Source organism: Myotis brandtii, unplaced genomic scaffold (genome assembly GCF_000412655.1).
Source record: "Myotis brandtii unplaced genomic scaffold, ASM41265v1 scaffold17, whole genome shotgun sequence".
Classification (NCBI taxonomy): domain Eukaryota; kingdom Metazoa; phylum Chordata; class Mammalia; order Chiroptera; family Vespertilionidae; genus Myotis; species Myotis brandtii.
Window position 1 is genome coordinate 3,591,558 of NW_005356259.1, and position 16,245 is coordinate 3,607,802.

The 16,245-nt window shown below is 42.2% G+C and overlaps 2 protein-coding genes across 4 annotated transcripts in view; one reads left to right on the forward strand and one right to left on the reverse strand.

Moving 5' to 3' along the window:
• CCDC146 (coiled-coil domain containing 146) overlaps positions 1-3,380 on the forward strand; it is a 114,358-nt gene extending 110,978 nt beyond the window's left edge. Inside the window, exons 18-19 of the mRNA XM_005862907.2 lie at positions 956-1,204; positions 2,848-3,380. Coding sequence (XP_005862969.1) covers positions 956-1,204; positions 2,848-3,048 — 450 coding nt within the window. The 3' untranslated portion in view covers positions 3,049-3,380. The remainder of the gene's footprint in view (positions 1-955; positions 1,205-2,847) is intronic.
• A 2,265-nt stretch (positions 3,381-5,645) lies between these two features.
• GSAP (gamma-secretase activating protein) overlaps positions 5,646-16,245 on the reverse strand; it is a 55,541-nt gene continuing 44,941 nt past the window's right edge. For all 3 annotated transcript variants that reach the window (XM_014536964.1, XM_014536965.1, XM_014536966.1), the window contains 7 exons: positions 15,727-15,797; positions 15,164-15,258; positions 9,805-9,924; positions 8,915-8,976; positions 7,265-7,366; positions 6,996-7,095; positions 5,646-6,376 (listed from right to left, as the gene is read on the reverse strand). In XM_014536964.1, coding sequence (XP_014392450.1) covers positions 6,285-6,376; positions 6,996-7,095; positions 7,265-7,366; positions 8,915-8,976; positions 9,805-9,924; positions 15,164-15,258; positions 15,727-15,797 — 642 coding nt within the window. In that variant the 3' untranslated portion in view covers positions 5,646-6,284. The remainder of the gene's footprint in view (positions 6,377-6,995; positions 7,096-7,264; positions 7,367-8,914; positions 8,977-9,804; positions 9,925-15,163; positions 15,259-15,726; positions 15,798-16,245) is intronic.

Consider the following 16,245-nt stretch of genomic DNA (forward strand, 5'->3'; position numbering starts at 1 on the left):
TTTTATCTTGGTAACTGCAGACAGCAAAGGTGTTCGAACAGGCCTTCGGTTTCCATATCCCATACGATGCAGTGTATGGCTAATTTGCCTATAAACGTCAGGTGGTCATAATAATCTGGCCACTCAGTGTATAATACAATGGCGGTGGTGAAACAGGTTACAAATTAAAAATACAGCAAGGTGATATGGCAGTGTTGGCAGGTGGTGGAATCACCACTCAGTGCCCCGCCATGGCTACGGCCACCCTGAAAGGTTGTGCTATGGGCCAGAAAGCTTAGAGGAACCACCAGTTCCAACTTTACTTCTTTCTTGTCTTTTAAAATTAATTATTCCACTAAGTCCAGTCCTTTAATTCTTTGATGATAAATAGCTGATGCGAAATGGTCAAGACACACATACAACCAGAACATTTCACTTCAAATCAGTGGCCAGATTTTCCCCAGTTCGGCACATGCTTGCTAATGACTTAATAATTATGCACCCCAGAAATTATCAATAATACAAACATGTTGAGGTGTGATCATTTCCATTAAAAATTATTTCAGATGCAGAGCCTCTGCTGATTACCTTATATAAGTAAAGAATAACTTTTAAATATAGTTTTTGTTCTACCAGATCCCCCCCCCCCCTCACTGGATCAGTGACAAATTAATAACGTGGCCTAAGTAAGCCAGAATTCAGACATAAAGAGCACTCTATTTCCCTCTCCTTATCACCTCTTAAAAATACAGAGACTTCACTGTTCCCCTCACTACTACCCACCTGGACAACTAGTAACTTGATGAACACATGTCTTTCTTTTCCCCTCCTCGTCATTATTTACACAGCTAGGGTGTCTGAGGTCTCATCCAATTCTTATTTGTCTCCCACATTATAGACAGCCAGCAGCCTGCCATTATCTTAAATTCTTCATGGAACATATACATAAGCTAAGCCTTGGGTTCTTTAATTCTAGATGAACGGCTACCAGAAAAAGATTAAAAATGCTACTGAAAAACTGATGGCTCTTGTTGCTGAGCTGTCCATGAAACAAGCTCTGACCATTGAACTCCAGAAGGAAGTCAAGGAGAAAGAACACTTCATCTTCTCTTGCAATTCCAGGATGCAAAAGGGTCTGCCCCTCAACAGAGAGATTGAGAGAGAATGGTTGAAAGTACTTCGAGATGAAGAAATGTATGCCTTGGCCATCGCTGAAAAGTCTCAGGTACACTTAGGCTTTTATATTGCATTTGTACTAGTAAAGTGGCCGGGAAGGGATGTTTTCAAGGATTTCAATCTTCCCAAAATATATGAAAAACTCCCCACTCTACCATACACAATTCAAACAATCAGGAGAAATTTTGGGTGTTTTTTTTTAATTATTATGTAGAGCCCTAGGTTTGCTCAGTGGTTAGAGTTTCAGCCCGCAGACTGAGGTCACGGGTTTGATTCTGGTCAAAGGCATGTACCTCAGTTGCAGGCTTGATCCCTTGCCCCGGTTGGGGCGCATGGAGGAAGCAACCAATCGATGTGTCTCTCTCTCACATTGATATTTCTCTCTGTCTTTACCTTCCCTTCCACTTTGAAAAATCAATGGAAAAATATCCTCGAGTGAGGATTAGCAACAAAAAAAGATATTATGTAGACAAATCAAAGTACAATAGTTCAAAGCACTATAATATTCTCTGGAGAACATCTGGCAAACACCAAGTTCCACTCCACAATCTTACATCGTGGCTGGTGTGGCTGAACACCATGGACTCCCACTGACACGGCAGTGACCAGGCGAGGCTGGCTTTGGTTTTACTAGTATCCATAGGTCTCCTATCTCTGTCCTTGCACCGCTGCTCAGACCACACCTTACTCTTCCATGTCCACCTGCTGCGGCCATCAGTCTGTTGTGAGGCCTCCAGAACACCTTTGCAGACTCTGCATTTGGTGTGCACCCTTGGCCTCAATGCCAACCCTTTTTTCTCCTGCCACTGGCCTGGTCCATCACTGGTTTCACCTTCACATTGGGCACCCAGTTCTTCTGCCTTTCAATATTTGTAGAATGGAATTAGGCATCTCTTCCTAAGGAGACTGTGTCTTGAGGGCCTACAACTCACTCTCAGGCTGTCAAGTAGGTTCTTCAAAAAGATCATTGTTCACTAACTAACCCAAGAAAAAGGCACCTTCCAAACAGAAGTTAAAAATATCTGAAAACAGGGTCTGATTTGTAATCCCCACACTGCCTGGAACTATATTTACTAGCACCTTCAGGTTTTACCGAGCTTGTCCCAGCATCATTTACCTGTCTCCGTTATTTAGAATTCTTTTTCATGCTGTAAGAGAGTCGTCTGTTTTCCAGGAGCACAGGCAGAAACTTGAGGACCTTGAGGGTCAGGGCAAGCTACTAACCACATCTTCCCTCTGGTTCTACCTGACGCCTTATCTCTTCCTTTCTAACATTTGTTCACCAATGACTTACCAAAGGGAATAGATTGTCCTACCTCTGTCAACAACAAAACCATGGAAATACTTAGTATTTGATCAAAGATACTGAGGTTCTTTTGGAACACACGGAAAGTTAGAACCCACCAACCAGTTTATGATAAACCGTAAGCCCCCAAAACAGGGTGATGCTTGAGCAACATGGGTCATTCCAGCAAGGTGCAACATGTGCATGAGTATGTGAGTGTGTGTGTGTGTGTGTGTGTGTGTGTGTGTGTGTGCATGTGTGCGGTGACTTCACCCTCATACCCTCCTTGGGGGAATGTCAACCAGCACAGCCTACAACTCAGACCCAGCTGTGTCTGATAAGCCCTGGGGTGAAGTGGCTTCACCAGAGTTTGCAGAAAACTGAAAAGGAAATTTCATTTTTTGCAGCAATTCTTGGACACACAACGTCAGCTGCCCAATGGTGTTCTCACGACTGCAGAGCTGCGTCCGACTGCCTACATCCCAGATGCAGAAGCCACTCTTCCCTTGCCGAAACCATATGGTGCTTTGGCTCCTTTTAAGCCCAGTGAACCAGGGTCCAATATGAGGCACATCAAGAAGCCTGTTATAAAGCCAATTGAAATCTGAATGTGTAAACCAGTTCAGGCTCCTCAAGGAGATACTTCGGCCAAGCTTTGTCATATCCACAGCTGGAAAATGTCAGCATAATAGCAGGAGATTACAGGCAAATACAACAGCCACAATTAACCAACAACAGAAATAACATAATTTCCTTTTATACTCATCAACTACTATATTTTATATGACGTGGAGTAGGACATAGAATTGTTCTACAATTATGTCAAAGCATATATTTGCATTGTTCATTTCTTTCTTTTTCACTCTATATATTGAAACCTTTCAGATATACATAGTAGGCCAGGTGCTATAAAAATTCAATAAAAATAATTTTCAGTGAAGCACAGAAATTATCTGAGTGGTCCTTATTTATTAAAGACAAAAAGGAAATACTGTTCGATATACTGACTTTAAAGAAAAAGATAGAATGATCACGTATCTCAGAGACTTAAATGACTTTGTTAAGTAAATGATTGCATTTAAAGTTAATGTTGTTAAATCTAAATCAAGTATAAAGCAGGAGGGAAGCTTGTCATTTTCAAAATAATGGTATGGTGATTCTTTTTACAAGTAAATAATCCTTTTGCTGCAAAAATAATTATGCCCTAACTTATCTTTCTTATATTTAGATTTATCAAAATGTTGGATGCAAATAAACTCATGATTATTTTAAGTTTTGATACCAGATTTTTTGAAATTTTCCATGGAAATATTTATAACTTGGCATGTGAAAGAGTTGAAATTGAGGCCAGCTCCCCTGATTTTATTTCTCTAATTTTATTGCATTTCATCCAAGTATATTCCTAATTCTGTTTTTATATGTTCTTATGTATGAATATACACAAGATTTCAAACCTGTGATTTTATATTTGTTAATATGCTTAGTCTATCTTTATTTCATACTGATATCAGTTATGAATTTTAGTTCACAACTCTGGGCATGAGAAATACCACATTCCTTTATTTTGTTAAATCAAACAAAATTTGTTCCTGCCAGACTGGAGGAAAATTGAATGTCGTTCTCAGTCTCCAAGTCCTGAATCTAACCCAGCCATGGGCAAACTACGGCCCACGGGCCGAATCCGGCCCGTTTGAAATGAATAAAACATTAATATGCTTAGTCTATATTTCATACTGATATCAGTTATGAATTTTAGTTCACAACTCTGGGGATGAGAAATACCATATTCCTTTATTTTGCTAAGTCAAACAAAATTTGTTCCTGCCAGATTGGAGGAAAATTTAACGTCGTTCTCAGTCTCCGAGTCCTGAATCTAACCCAATTGCTTTGTGAAGTTATTGAAAGGCAATTCCTTGGGAGTACCCATAAGTAACCATATAAATCGTGTGTTTCACACAAAGAAATGCATAAACACAGGTCCTGTGTTGCAGGAATTAGCAATTGCATTAGGGATTCAAAAAATACACATTGGAAGCTTAACAACATAGGAATGGGGGGAAAATTTAAATCGCAAAGGAACGGACACTTAAATATTATAATGTGTGTTACTGCTTGAGAGGGGAAAGGTGGCACTGTGTGCTGGAATGACCAGAGGTCACAGTCAGAAGGAACTTCTCACAGAGAAGATTTTAAAGGTGAAGAGGGGATCCCAGGTGGGGAAATAGCCTGAGCAAGGCTTTGAAGTAAAAAGACAAAAGTTGTGCTCCAGGCCCAGTGAACGGGCCTGGCTGGAACAGAATGTTCATATTGGGGAACTGTATAAGCGGGATTAGGGGGAGTTTGCATTTTATCCTGTGATTTCCAATGTGAGTTTGAATTGTATCCTATAATGAATGGCAAGTTATTGAAGGAGTAGGACAGGATCGAGCTAGTGTTTATCTCAAATATAAGTCAGTTGAATTAGACCTTAGAAAGTGACCGGCACAAGCCAGGTGTGAAAAGAAAAGGGTAAGGAATGAAAAATAATGACCTTACAAAGAGAAAAAGATCAGCACTGCCTTGCTCATATGGCTCCAAGATTTTGAGCCTCAGTGACCATGAAGTATTTAACCAAAAAGGGGAATTCTGTAGGAGAGGACAATTTTTAAAATACAATGATCATTTTAGAAAAGAACTTGAATTATTATACCAGCTAGTGATATTTATGATTAAAATTTCACAGGTTCACTGAGGGAAATAATGTGAAAAGAAATTAGCAAAGGGTCATGGACTGACCCCAGGCAGCAACTGTATACATGGGTCAGAATTAAGTCACTGTAGACTGGGAGGGGGGCGGGGGGAAGTGGGAGAACTAGTTAGATGTCATGGGGGACTTTAGGGGAACATGTTCATAGACTCATGATTCCTGGCTGGACTATAGTCCTTGAAAAAAGAAAAAAAGAAAAAGAAAAAAAGCCCTGACCAGTTTGGCTCAGTGGCTAGAGCGTCGGCCTGTGGACTGAAGAGTCCCAGGTTCGATTCCGGTCAAGGGCATGTACCTTGGTTGCGGGCACATCCCCAGTAGGGGGTGTGCAGGAGGCAGCTGATCGATGTTTCTAACTCTCTATCCCTCTCCCTTCCTCTCTGTAAAAAATCAATAAAATATATATATATTTTTTAAAAAGTCTTTGCAGAAATAACAAAAGTCAGGCCAAAACTTACAGTGTTTTTTGGTTTCGTTTTTTAATGATAAGTTATTTCTAAATCAAACTTTTATAAATATAAAAAAGCTTAAACACATTAAATACAGTTCCATCTGAACCATAACAAAAAGTAAAATCTTACTCTGAATAGACAGTATGTACAAATTGCTGTATGTTACAAATTTTTCTATACTGGAAATAGCAGATTTGACTTAATCCAAATTCAGTTTTTTAAAAGCTATCCTCTTTACACATACATTTAATTTTTCCACTTGTCATATGTTATTTTCAATGACACTTACTAGTTTTTGTTTTTCTACACACTAGTCCCTACATTTTTAAAGCATAGATTATTTCCGAGTGCGACAGAAACCAGCTTTTGGCCTATGTGGCCCCTAGGAAGAGCATCCTTTATACCACTGCCTGCCTCCGGGGCTGGCTGTCATGTCTCCACACGTGGCTGTCATCGGCTGTCCAAAACTGGGATGAGGGACAGCAGTTGACTTCAGTCTGAACAAGTACCAAACTAACGTTCAGATGGCTCAACAATGCATTCTGATTTTGGTAACCAGTTTCAAATATTGCTAGAGAATTCTCAGTAGAAGTAGAGCTAATGAGCAAGAGTAAAACTTGGAAGCTGACACAATTATATATTTTCTTTTTTATAAGCCTAAAAGCATTGTGGTGTGTTTCAGAGCTGCTTCCTCCACAAATTTTGCATCCACGTTGTCATGTCCTATGAAAGCATCCAGGCCTGGAAAGAGAGAGAAAGAGAAAAGAGTTACTATGAAACTATGTGGCATTTGTAATGCTGTGCCCACGGTTCTTTGTATCATAATTATTTTATATTTCAGTAAAACACATTGTCCTGAGAATGGGCTGTTAAAACTTACTAAACCTCAGAACCAAGAAAGGCCATGTGCATCAACCAAATGGGTTTTTAACATCTTAAACCCTTTTAAAAATTCAGAGGTGCCCTAACCGGTTTGGCTCAGTGGATAGAGCATCAGCCTGCGGACTCAAGGGTCCCAGGTTTGATTCCAGTCAAGGGCATGTACCTTGGTTGCAGGCACAGCCCCAGTAGTGGGTGTGCAGGAGGCAGCTGATCAATGTTTCTCTCTCATCGATGTTTCTAACTCTATTCCCTCTCCCTTCTTCTCTGTAAAAAAAAAAAACAATAAAATACATTTTAAAAAAATTTCAGAGGTGATCATTCCTTTCGGTAATTTGCTCCAGGTAAGTTGTGTATTACTAGTTAAAACCAATTGCAGTAAGGACCTACTTATTATTTTGGAAAGAAAAAGGTACAGGGGTGTAAATAGGCACTGACTGATGTGCCAAGGGAAAACTCGGAGGCCAGAGGAGTGAATTACCTTGGTTGGAGGACTCTATCTCTGTCAGTGTTTCAATGAAGTAGTTCAGAGGCAGAAATTCCACACTGAATGACGACTTGTCAGTCATAGAACTCTGAGGCTAAAAAGGAAACCACTTCTGGTGTTAGTTGATTATCCAAAACCAGCACAGACTTTTAAAAAAGGGGGGGGGGTGGAATAACTACAATTGCAGTCCATATAGGTAAGCTGACATGGGCAAACAGGATCCAGGAAACATTTAGTGGGGCTGCGCTCTCATACTGGCTCACCTGCTTCTTATAGTTCTGAAGCAACCGCCTCACATGGTTCCGGGAAATAATGTTAGAACTCATAGGATGGTCCCAAAGTCGGCAGATCTTCTGACCAATGAGCTATGGTGCAAATCGAAAAACAGGTCAAGGAGGATTTTTAGGGCAGTGCAAGTACGACACTATAATGATGGCCAAATTCATAGAATGAACACCACCAAGAGTGAACCCTAATGCTGACTGTGGACTTCGGATGCATTCGGATGCATTCAACAATGCTGTGATGCAGGTTCAGGAATTGTAACAAATGGACATTCTGTGGGGATGTTGAAAGGGGGGGAGGCCATGCATGTGTCGGGGTGGGGGGAGTACGGAAAAGCTCTATGCCTCCCACCCAATTTTGCTGTGAACCCTAAACTACTCTAAAGAAAATAAAGTCAATTATAAAAATAAACGGATGGAAAAACATATAGAGGAGAATATAGCTCACGCTATATTAAGTAAATGTACCTTAAATCTATTCATAATTTTAAAAATATTATTCCAAAGTCACCAGTTAGTCTAAAAGGCCCTTTATGCTTAACGACGTTTGGAAAAAGGCCATTTCCTCGGAGGTATGCTTCTGAATTTTGAGTAAATACTCCCTCAAATGCAACCCTGAGAAAGCAGTTTATACACTGATGTTGCCAAACTCTTTTTCTGAAATGGAGTTCATCCGCTACTCTTCAAAGCTGGGGTCCTGCATGCCAACTCCAAGCGATGTTTTGATAGGAAATGAAAGGTTATAGGCATATTCTCTGCCAATGTCTTGCCCAGGAAATTTTAATTCCCTGAGAATATGAGGCAAAAAAAAAAAATCTCATTTAAAGACCAAAATAAATGTTCAGAGACAATCCCCTGAGAGATCCAGCCATGGAAAACATGCTTTGTTTTCTCTTCTCGCCTTTGCTTCAGTGAGCCTGCAAGGGGGAGCGGGTGTTACAAAGCAAGCCGACTCGATCCAGAAAGGCAACGACACCCCTTCGTGGGAGGATCGTGCCAGAGATGCAAGGGCTCAAGGTATGTAAACAGCACGCAGGGCTGGCCCTGGCGCCCAGGGTCAGAGCTCTCAGAATCGAGGCTCTGAAGACCTTGCTGTGGAATTTCATATTTTCGTAGTATTTTTAAATCCAAGAGCTACGATTCCCCACGAAAACAAGGAGTGTCTTCATAACGCTTTCAGGTCCCTCATGTTTCTCGTTCTTCCTTCCACCCAGGAATGTTTTCCAGCCCTGGTGGAAACCGCAGGAGGAGGAAATTCAGTTCCAGGACCTTCTGACCTCACCTGTATTTAAATTTCTTATCAGTTTAGAAGCCAAAAGCACATGTTTCCCCTCTCCCTCCCCTGACTCCCAGATGTAAATATTAGAGCGGTTTCCTAAGAGAAGAAAATGGCTAAGTGTGTGGGGTGGGCTGTGCCAAGGCAGAGCCGAGCCAGAGGCGCGAGGGCCTCGCAGGCCCAGCCGGCCGCGGCGAAGGGTGGGGATGGATGGGGTTTCTTGGCAAGAGCTGAAAAGTGAAACAATTCAACTGACTTCAGCCCAAATCAAGTAAGTGCTCCTTTTGCAAGAAGAACTTGAAGGAGGTTCATGCCAAGGCTCAGGGAGAAAATAAAATGGGATTCAGGATTACCGGAGGAAGCCGCACAACGATGCTGAATTTCAGTTTCTCATTTTTCTCTGTGTTGTCCAGATCTACAAGAAAGTCAGAGTGACAGACAAACCAGAAATCTCCATTTGAATATCTGATCAGGCTGCTGGTACTTCAGCGGTTCATCCTGATAACACATCTCCCAACCTTGTATTAAGCATTGTGTCTGTCTGAACAAAAGGGTTGTTTAAAGGAAACGGTTTCTATATATCATGTGACATGGTTCTGGAGCAGGCTGCTAGTCAGAAAACAATTTTACTAACTGAAAACAGAAGGTACCTTGAAGAATGGGAAATACTTCAACATACATGAACAAAACTCATCTGTAAAATACCACAACTGAATCAGTTAGGTGAGAGCGGTTATACTACAGACCACATTTAAACTTCAAAATCATATAAGCACTGCATTTCTCATTGATTTTTCTGGCATTTCAAGTCTGGCTTTGCAAGGATCGTGTTAATCAGCTGAAAATAAGCCATTCCGTGACTTCTTAAGAAACACGCCTTCAGAGGCTCCTGTCCTCGAGTGCCCTCGTGTCCAGTAAAGGAGTCGAATAGCTGTGAGTGGACTGAGAAGTCATGTGGGGTCTCCTGAAGGGCGAAGACACTTTAAATTAGCCCAAAGGATGGTTCCAGGAAATGAACTGCACTCAGAAGGGCCAGCTGCATAATTGATGGTGACTGATCGATGCAAAAAAAAATGAGGAGCCCCTTGTTCAATACTAAGAATTTCAAGATGTCATGCAAAGCATTACCGTAAGCGTGGGCCCTTCCGAGTACTGCTGGGCCCTGGCCACACAGGTGGCACCACCGGGAAGCCAGGCCTGGAGGTGCCCAGACAGGAAAGCGCGGAGCCTCGGAGCCTCTTACCTTGCATGAGCCTCGTGACAGCCGTTTCTGTGAGGAGCAGCACCCCGCTATCAATGTAATGCAGCAGGTTATGCAAAGGGAGACAGCGGACGCCCAGGATCGTGTGCAGAGTGTGAAAACCTAGGATGAGAGATGCGGGAGGGTACAACGGTCAGCCAGCAGCATCTCAGGCAGAATGAACACAACGGTGTTCATAAAGCGCTTGGCTCCTAGAGTCCACGAAATGCTGCTGGAAGACAAGGCTACGCATTACCAAGACTAAGCATTGTGCTGAGCATGTAAGTTCCCAACAAGTCTGTATTACCTTCACCTGTGTCCGTCCCTAAGCAAAAAAGAGGAAAAGTGTGCAAGACGGCTCGATGAGAAATGGTTTTACAGTTTAGCAGTTGGCAATGCTACGGTAAGATGGCAAAAGAGAACAGTTAACAGGAGACCTTCAGACTCCACATGCCCAGCTAAAGGCTGATGGATAGGAACCATTTTGCTAAAGAGGAAAAAAATCTGACCCAGAAGGAGCCAGCTTATATGCCCGGTCTCCAGGTATGCCTTTGGGGTCTACTTGGACTAAATTATTTATTATAAAAGAAGAATTTCTTATCTGTAACATATTCATGGCGTTCCCATAGACTTTGCTGTCTAGTCCTTGTAGTTTGAAGTTTCTCTTGATCGTTTTCTTTTTGGTTACAAAATTTATAATTTAATAAATACTAGAATTTATCAAAAATAACAAAAAAAAGAAAAAAAAAGAAGAATTAAAACAATATGGTCAGATAGTAAATCTATAGGAAGCCAATAGAGAGGAAGGCTCTCCAAAACCTGAGTATCATGGGGAAGGCTCCTCAAACTTGCAGAAACCTAGAGCGCTAAGTGCACTATTAACAATAAATGATAAAAATAGCACCCATGGGAGAAGACATCAGACCAGGAAAGAATCAGACAAGCCCTCTTGGAAAAGTGGCATCTGAGGGGAGCTGTGAAGGGTAAATGTGATTCCTGGGGGTGGAAATGAGGCAGGAGGACCCAGGGGGGAGACAGCAGAAAAAGCCATGTTTGTGCGAGTAGCCTGAGGCTGGAGTCCTGCCACCTGCTCACTAGCTGGGCAGCTAAGCCTCTGTGAGCCTCCGTTTCTGCGTCCTTCCAATGGAACTGCCACGACCTTTCTTGCAGGGCTGCCCTGAGAACCAGAGCTGGTCTAAGGAGCGCCTGTGGGATAAGAACAGTGGCTAATACCAAATGTGTACTGAGGCCGTCCACCTACCCACTGGCTTACTTGGTCCTCACACAGCCCCATGAAGGGGGAACAGCTTTAAAGGGAGAAGCCGAGGTTCACGGGAGCTGGGAGACTTGCTCAGGATCATATAAATAGTAAGTGGCAGAGTTGAAATTTGCACACAGGCTGTGGGGCGTTAACCTAGGCTTCTACTGTAACATAATCCAGCCCCCATCATCGGTAGCTGTGTTAATAGAACAATAAGAACAGGAGCCCAAAGGTAAGAGAGTATGGGGCATGTTCAGAAAACATTAACTGATCCGGCTGAGCTGTGATCAGGTGGAGGACAGGAATGACAGGAGGTGAGGTTGGAAAGGTTGACTTGACAAAACCCTTCTGTATACCACGCAAGGGGCTGGGCGTACACCAATGAGCAAAACAGGGGCAACTGCTCCCATCCACCTTCCAGTCTGAGGGGGAGAGAGAAAAATCAAATAATTACCAAAAAAATCAATATCTATTTTTTAACGTGACCAGGTCTATGAAAGAAAAGTGCAGGGTGCTCTGAGTAAATGTGACGGGTTGAATGCTGAATGGCAGCAAGGAATTTATTATTTAGTAGGCTTGGGGGAGGCACTGAAAGCTTTTAAGCAGCCTGGAAAGAGGACTGAGCTTTACTTTTGGAATATTAAAATGGCAAGAAGGAGGTAGAGTAACAGTTTGCTACAAGGGGCATGAAGACCTGTCGGGAGGCAATTGCATGAACCTGGGCAGGAGGTAATGAGGGCAGGGATGGGAGACGCTTGGAAACTGATTGGAAGTGGGCAGCAAGTGACAAAGAACCCTAGCCTAGTCCTGGGAGCTGACATGACAAAGAAATGATACCCAAAGAGCAGGGAATTCAGACAAATCATGGAGTTCATTTTCTCTCTCTCTCTCCCCGTGTGTGTGTGTGTGTGTGTGTGTGTGTGTGTGTGTGTGTGTGAATCATGAGCAGTGAGGAACTCAAGTCCCAAGTCCTGGCAACATCGAGGGTCAGACAAAATGCAGGCTCTGCCCACAAGCAGATGTTGCTGGGCTAGCAATGGATGAGTCCACTAGCTTCCCTGGATCCAAAAGAGAAAATCATAATTTTACTAGCTAATTAACAACATAAGGTTCTTCTAATGGGTTTGGACAGTCTTCCCAAGATTTAAAAAAAAAGTTATGAAATTATTTCTGAATAAAAGTTTAGAAGTTCTATAGATTTTCTGGACTTAAAATTTCTCTCCAGCCCTGTGTCCATGTCCTAAATATCCCTGATGACCCTTCATCCTCTGTCCCTAGGGCACAGGCCCAAGTTCAACAGTCCATTCTTGGCCTCCTCTCTGCATGTCAGCTCTGGCAACAGGAAAAACTAGCTAAAAGTAGGCATTGGTTCCAAAAAAGAACTTTTCCAGCCAACTCTTGTCCTCGTCCTCCAGGGGTCCTGGCCTCCTCTGGCCAGCAAGGGGGACACAGGTGCCCTTTAAACTGCAAAAGCTCCAGCTCTAAACCATGACTTCCTTTTTGTGGATCCCATTCTTCTTCTTCTTTAACCAATTCGGGTTACATGTTTCTGACATGTGAAACTCCGTTTCCTCTACTCTAGGAGGCCTGGAAAGCATGCACACTGACACATGTAAATGAAAAAACACCCTGTACTTATACACACGTCTGTACACACACATGATTCAGTGTTGCTTCACTTCCATTTCCATGTCACCTGAGGGAAACAAACATTTAAGAGAAAAAGGATATGCCAGGCCAATGTGGCTCAGTGGCTGAGCATCGACCTACTAACCAGGAGGTCATGGTTTGATTTCCAATCTGGGCACATGCCCAGGTTGTGGGCTCGATCCCCAGTAGGGGGCGTGCAGAAGGAAGCCCATCAATGATTCTCTCCCATCATTGATGTTTCTATCTCTCCCTCTCCCTTCCTGTCTGAAATCAATAAAAAATATATTTTTTTAAAGATAGAAAAAGGATAGAAACTGCTCTTCCTTATTTAACCCATGGACATCAAGCTGTTAAGTCTACTTAAAATAATTCTCAGTCACTACGGATAACATTTTCCTGGTTTCCCTCCTTATCCATCCCTGTGAAAGAATGCAATGTTCTGCAGAAAGTGAATGAATTTTTACAATCTCCCAAGAATAATATTGTCCCCAGTAAGTCAAGTTCATTTATTTACAAAAGGAGCTTGAACACCCAGGGTGAACAAATGTGAAAGTGTCAATTCATCCCTCTACTAAGTCTTTCATGTTAATCATAAATAATTAAGAATTTAAGCCAAGAAGCCATATACAGTTTTCATGAAATCCCTTCACTCTTTCTAGAGTAGCCTAAGGCTGGAGTCCTGCCACCTGCTTACTAGCTGGGGCAACCATATACAGTTTTCATGAAATCCTCACAATTCATATTCCATTGGAATAATTTAAAGCCATCTCTTCTCCTCATACATGGCCACTTTCAGATTTCTACAAACTCAAAAGAAATCTGCTTTGTACCCTCACTACATGCAGACCTAATAAGATAAGGTGTATGGATAGAGAAAGCATAAAGGATTCCATACCATATTAGATATGTCACAGATCCAGAGAATTTCAGATGCTATAGGGATTTTCTGGGCCCATAAATAGCCAAAGTTTGAGTATCAACTAATTCAACTGGATTATAAAATTCAAAAGGTAGCAACAGAACAGTAATTAAAAGCCCAGAATTTGGAGCCAGAGTGCCTGGATTTCAATACTGGCTCTGTTGCCTAATAGCTGTGTGACTTTAGGCAAGTTATTCTTAAACTTGCTGTGCCTCAACATCACCATCTTTAAATGGGAATAATATTAAGTGAAACCATACAAAAGTGCCATTTGTGTTGGTCAAATATTTAATGTGGTTCAATTTAAGCTCCTATTACTCAGGATTGTTATGAAAATTAAATGTGCTAATTTATGTAAAAGTACTTGGAACAAAGTACTATAGGTACTCTATACATGTTGGCTTAAGATGAATGAATAAAGGAATCAATTAATGATGGGTGAATGGCTAGCTATATATGAATAAATTAAACTGGCTGACATATGATCAATAAATCAACATAACAACAAGTGTTGGCAAGAATGTGGAGAAAAGGAAACCCTTGTGCACTGTTGGTGGGATTATAAATTTGTGCAGTCACTGTGGAAAACAGTACGGAGGTTCCTCAAAAAATTTAAAAATAGATCTAACATATGACCCAGAAATTCCACTTCTGGGTATTTATTTGAAGAAACCCAAAACACTAATTTGAAAAGATATGTGTGCCCCCATGTTCATTGCAGCATTATTTACAATAGCCATGGTATAGAAGCAGCCTAAGTGTCCATCAATAGATGGATGGATAAAAAAGATGATGGGAATGGATAAAGAAGATGTGGTCCATTATAAACAATGGAATATTACTCAGCCATAAAAAAGAATGAATTTTTGCCGTTTGCAACAACATGAATGGTACTAGAAGGTATTATGCTAAGTGAAATAAGTCAGGCAGAGAAAGACAAATGATTTCACTTATATGTGGAATCTATTAAACAAAATAAGCAAACGAACAAAACAGAAACAAGCTCATAGATACAGAGAGCAAACTAATGGCTGCCAGATGGGAGGGAGATCAAGGGGATAGTTGAAAAAGATTAAGGGATTAAGAAGGAAAAATTGCCAGTTATTAAAAAAAAATAGCCATGGGAATGTAAAGTACAGCTTCTAAGCACATAAGAATCAGTCCAATTTTGATACCCAGCCAGACCCACTTCCTTCTGTGTTAACTTTCTTGTCAGATAAACTAGGCTTACAGACATCAGAGAAAGATCTCCCTGAATCAGCTCCACTGGTTCAAAGTATCCTAGAAAGTTACATGGGGACCAAGCTGGGCTCCCTAAAGTTACAGACAAACTACAGTATAGTTTAATAACTGGGGGAGATCTGGCGAGCAGAGACCAACCTGAGGTCCTTCTCTCACAGTGACATCAGACACACAATTTCTCAGACACAGCAGGTCTCATCCTTAAACTCATAATGTGCCTTTGTCAAGGGACCATGTGAAGAAGAAAGAACAAATCTATTATAACAAAGGGTGAAAGAGCCAAGACTTACCAGGAGGCAGAGGTAAAAACAAACTGTTGGTAGCTTCCAAAATCCTGGTCATGATGTGGAAGACTGCAGATTCAGCAGCACTAGCCCGCCTGTTGCTGGGGGAAGGACCAAAGCAGCATGTCAGTAAAGAAGCTCAGCTCTGAAACTCCATTTGTCTAAGCAGTAGCTCTGAGTACCATAGACAGATGGAATCCATACAAATCGTGAGCGGCTACCCCTGTAGAAAGCTTCAAAAATATGATGGTGACCACCAGCCCAAAGCCTAGAATCTAACCAGGGAGTTGGCACATAATTAATTATGTTAACTTCAATTCCCCTTCTTGGTAGTACTTAACTCATGTGCCCCTCCCCCTCACCATCAGCCACATGCCAGGAAAGAGGATGAGTGGAATAATAGGGGCATAACTTCAAACAGTGAGCACAGAACTAAGAGAGATGGTGTCAGGACTGGTGAGAATTGCTTCCAACTGGTAAGTTCCAAAAAGGCTTTGAAAGCAGGCAGCAATCAGAGTTGTTTTGGCTCTTTGCACACCGTGACAGAAGAATGAGAAATACTTGCGTACAAGTGGAGAACCCAGGGATGAAGATTATGTTTCCTCCAACTGGTTTCCAGTATTTGGCAAATGACGTCCAGCTGGAGGGGAAAGACAATCTGTCAATCTTTGCTCATCCCACCCACCCCTCAGGGGCCCCACAGCTATGCTTCCCAGCTCTGACAGGCACGTTCGGGGCAGCTGGCGCTCCAGCTGTTCCCAGACACAGAACCAGCCTTTCTGAGGTCAGCTCTGAGGCGCTGGAATCCCAAATGGAAAGACTGAAAATGCACCCCAGAGTCCAACAGAGCACCCTCTGTCTGTGCGGGCCATGCCCCAGCTGAGCTCCCCCAGCCTGGCCAACAGGCCCTCAATTAAAGGCCCTTGTCCATCAGTGAAGGTCAAGTGCAACTGGGTCTGCTCTAGGCCTGCTATGTGGCAACAGCCAACCACTGGCAGTGAGGAGAAAGGAGATACTGAACAGCATGAAGTCCCGAGCATGGGCTGTGGAGTAAGACTGGTTTCAAGTCCCCAGGTTCAACATTTTAC